This window comes from Aptenodytes forsteri, unplaced genomic scaffold (genome assembly GCF_000699145.1).
Source record: "Aptenodytes forsteri isolate BGI_AS27 unplaced genomic scaffold, ASM69914v1 Scaffold56, whole genome shotgun sequence".
Taxonomy (NCBI): domain Eukaryota; kingdom Metazoa; phylum Chordata; class Aves; order Sphenisciformes; family Spheniscidae; genus Aptenodytes; species Aptenodytes forsteri.
Genome location: NW_008796213.1, coordinates 4,335,890 through 4,339,809, shown reverse-complemented (window position 1 = coordinate 4,339,809; position 3,920 = coordinate 4,335,890). Strand labels below are relative to the sequence as shown.

Genomic DNA, 3,920 nt, shown 5'->3' with positions numbered 1-3,920 from the left:
CCCCTTTGCCTCTCCGCTCACTGCTGCAAGCACTGGCTCTGCAGCCTTGGTGGGACGCTGCCGTGTGCATCACCATGGACTTCCTCGCTGTTAATGTCATGGCGTGGTGGGGGTCTAACTTCCGCAGCTGCAATATCCCTGCTTCTCTTGGCCTAAACCCAGTGGGGACAGAGCAAGGACAGGGTGTCGCCAGTGGGATGGGCAGACTTGACATGGAAGAACAGGGTAGGAAGAGCTGTCAGTGGTGTGACCAGGAAACAGAGCAAAGTTCATGGCCAGCATTAATTACAAAGTCTCCAGGATGCAGGAGCTTCCTGCCATTTACTGGAAGGACAGGCCATGCTTACTCTCTTGTGCACCATAATGTAGGTACTTTCACTTTTCCTCCTTCTGCATTCCCCACCATGACTTCCTTTGGCACATCAGCACCATCACAGGCAGGAATAATCCCTAAGTGACTATATCAGTGGATCAAGTTAACTGTATATTCAGTGGTGCCGCTTTCAGCGGCAGAAGGTGTCACTGCATCAGGGTACGCAAGGCAGGTACGCCCCCATCCCATGCTGGAGATGAGGTGGAGGTTAAAGTTTAGCACTTTCTGCTGGTAGCCCCCATCAAAAAATTGTGCCCCAAAATCCTTCAGGGAATTGATATTGGTTCAGTGCATTACAAAATGTTCTAAAGCTACTACTAAAATTGAACGAACATTAAAAAAAGATGTACTAAAGTGTAATTTATTCAGTGTAAATTCAAAGGAGATTCCACCTTTCATTACAGGATCATACATTGGGCCTCACTGCTGTACTCCAAGATATAGGCAGGGTAAATCTGGTGCTTCTCAAAGACAACAAAGATGGAAGGGTCTGTCGGGTCATCCACGCAGCTGTCGTAAAGTCTGTGTGAATTGCTGGCTCTGGGTGGAGGGCGAAGGTATTCGGGGTTTCCCTGAACAAAGTCTCCAACAAGAACGTGAGCTACAAACATGCTGTAGCGGCCACTGCGAGAGGAACAGTACTCATGAGAATAGCTGGCGTCTCTGGCAAAGTAGCTTCCTAGGGACCAGAAAAAGCCACAGGTAAGACAATACATCAACCAAGGAACAAACATCCGCTATCGGCACTTTGGCAGCCCCAGGTAGCTCTACACACATCCTCGCCAGGTGGTTCCACATAGGCTTATTTTAAAGCATCGACAGACTCTAGCCACATTTTGCCATCAACCTCCCAGTCCCACCCGTCCAAGAGCTTTGCTGAACAGCAGGTTCCTGAGGTAAAAAGGAGTGGTTTTAGCCCCTCCTGAAAGGGGATTGCTGCTGATGCTGCCTGCAGCGATGCAGATGCACACAGGTGAGAGTGCCCTAATGGCAGGAGTGCAGGGGTCAGGTCAAGGTCAGTCACCTTGCACCCACCCACCAGCAGCCCATGCTGCTATGGCCCCTGAACCCACACTTCTGCACTTGTACCTTTTCCATACATTGTCCCATGAGTTCCACAGATCCTCCAGTCGAAGTTCTGCTCACAGATGGCAGGCACATGGGACAGATTCGTCCCATGAAACAGGAGCCGCTCATCCACCCATTTCGATTTATTGAGCTTCTTCATCTGCTCCTTTTGCCTACGGACAAAAAAAAAAAAAAGAATGACATGTTACCCTGGTTCAAACAAGGACAATTTCCCAACTCAACTCCTCCTACTTTTGGGTTATGGAGGAACAGTGACACAAACCACTCTCAGTGGGGTTACTGCCTGCTTTGCACTTCTGTTGGTACCCTGCTGCACAGCTGGCTCCTTCCAGCAAAACAAAAAGTTCTCAGCATCGCTATGGACTGTGTCACCCACAACTTCACACCACATTAGAGAGTAGGGAGACAAACATCTCTTGACTGGGAATTGGTCAGTTCCCAGGTTATATAAATCCCGAATGCATAAATATGGTTATAAGACTGAGCTGTATGAAGCCACAGTGAGGATTGTATAATCTCTACCCCTATCTTTCTCATATAACAAGTCCCCCCCCCTTTTTTTTTAAGCTCCTATGTGGAAGAGACTAAAACAAAAAGAATAAATTTGAGATACTACAGCTCAGTCATGGTGAAGGAAAAGAACTTTCTTTTTGAATAACACTAGCAAGAACTCCCCACACAACCTGTTAGGTTATGCGATAAAAGGCTCATTTCTACGCACACAAAAGAGCACAGAGACAACCCCAATAACCTGATCCCAGAGAGAGGAGCCCCAGTCCCGGCCCCTTCCCAGGGCTGCCCCAAGGAAGCCTCAGCCCCAGGGACCAAGGGGACACCCAGCAACATGAGCAATGGAAAGTGTCCAGAGCAGCTCACGGACATAAGGAGGGTACTGCCTATGAGAGCATGGGACTTGCTATGGGACAGAGAGGAAGAGCATTTGGGGATTGCACAAGACTTATAACGGGATGTTTAACAGAGGAACTGTAGGTGGGAGAAGGGAGGGATCAGGATGGTCTGAGGGGGAACAAACATGGGAAAATAGATGGATAAGGGGGTAAAAAGGGCTGGTTGTGTATAAACAGGCAACTGCCTGGTCTACAGTAGGCTTGTCTGGCCATGCCCTGTGCCTGATCAGCACAGCCTGCCCTATCTTCTCATTAAACTCCATTTCTAACTCTTACCTGGGTGATGGACTCTCCAGTCTGTGTGCATGCGCGTGTATGGGGGTCTGGGTGCAGCAACTGGAGTGGGACCTTGGGTCACAGGAGCTGCATGTCCACAGCACCAGCAACTGCAGCAAGGGAGGGTGCATGTGTCAATGTGTGATCACTAGCCAATATCAAGCTGGACAGCCAGTGAGGAGGGTAGCTGGCCTGGGAACCAGGTTTCGGAACAGTCATAAGTCTGGGCCAGATGCTGGAGAGACCAGAAAGTCTGAGCTTGCTTACCAGAGGGACCAGGAGGCCCAGGAGAACCACTGAAGATACCAGGAAGTCTATAGAGACCCATTTGCATGTGGTTCTGCATGCAGAACGTAACTAGAGATGAGAGGACCCAGGGGACAGCACATGGGTAGGCTGAGTGTCTAAGACCAGCTCCTGGAGGGAACCATTCCTGTACATTCCAGTAACATTCCAGTAACATTCCAGTAACAGGCTTTCATCCCGATCTAGCCAGAGGAAGGGAATAGGATGAGGTCGTTGCTGCTGTTTATGATTGCCTGAGTGCTGTGCTGTGCTGTGTTGGTTTTTGTGGCCAGCTGTGTGCATATTCACACGCTTTGTGTGTATGTGTGTGTTTGTGCGTGTGAGCCTACTGGGAACATGTGCTGAACCTCACTGCCAGCCGGACCCGGGCACACAGATACGTGGCAGTCTCACCTCTGCTGGGCTGCTGGATTTGGCAACTCCTAATGCAGACTGTGGAAGACAATAGATCAGGAAATACCAGTCTTCTGCTACCATCAGGATAATGAAATAAAATAGATACAAACCACTGAAAAACTTGCCAAAGCATTGGGTTCTGGATCCTCTGTAGTTGGTGGATGTAGTAATCTTTCATTGTCTTCTCAAACAGCCTCTTAATTTTTCCATATTCAAGGGAAGCGTAACTGAGCTGTACCAACTGAAAATTTTAAAACCACCAAAGATAAGGTATTACTCATTGTCCTTGTTTTGACAGGGATAGAGTTAATTTCCTTCCTAGTAGCTGGTACAGTGCTGTGTTTTGGATTTAGGGTGAGAACTATGTTGATAACACACCAGTGTTTTAGTTGTTGCTAAGCAGTGCTTACACTAGTCAAGGACTTTTCAGCTTCTCATGCCCTACCGACTGAGAAGGCTGGAGGTGCATGGGGGGCTAGGAGGGGGGCACAGCCAGGAGAGCTGACCCAAACTGGCAAAAGGGATATTCCATACCATATGACGTCATGCTCAGCATATAAAGCTGGGGGAAG

General features: G+C 48.8%; 1 protein-coding gene across 1 annotated transcript in view; it reads right to left on the bottom strand.

The window, feature by feature from the left end:
• Positions 1 to 718: 718 nt before the first annotated feature.
• Positions 719 to 3,920, bottom strand: part of LOC103906452 (poly [ADP-ribose] polymerase 12) — a 10,655-nt gene continuing 7,453 nt past the window's right edge. Inside the window, exons 7-9 of the mRNA XM_009288360.1 lie at positions 3,459 to 3,589; positions 1,463 to 1,614; positions 719 to 1,052 (exon numbers count right to left, since the gene is read on the bottom strand). Coding sequence (XP_009286635.1) covers positions 772 to 1,052; positions 1,463 to 1,614; positions 3,459 to 3,589 — 564 coding nt within the window. The 3' untranslated portion in view covers positions 719 to 771. The remainder of the gene's footprint in view (positions 1,053 to 1,462; positions 1,615 to 3,458; positions 3,590 to 3,920) is intronic.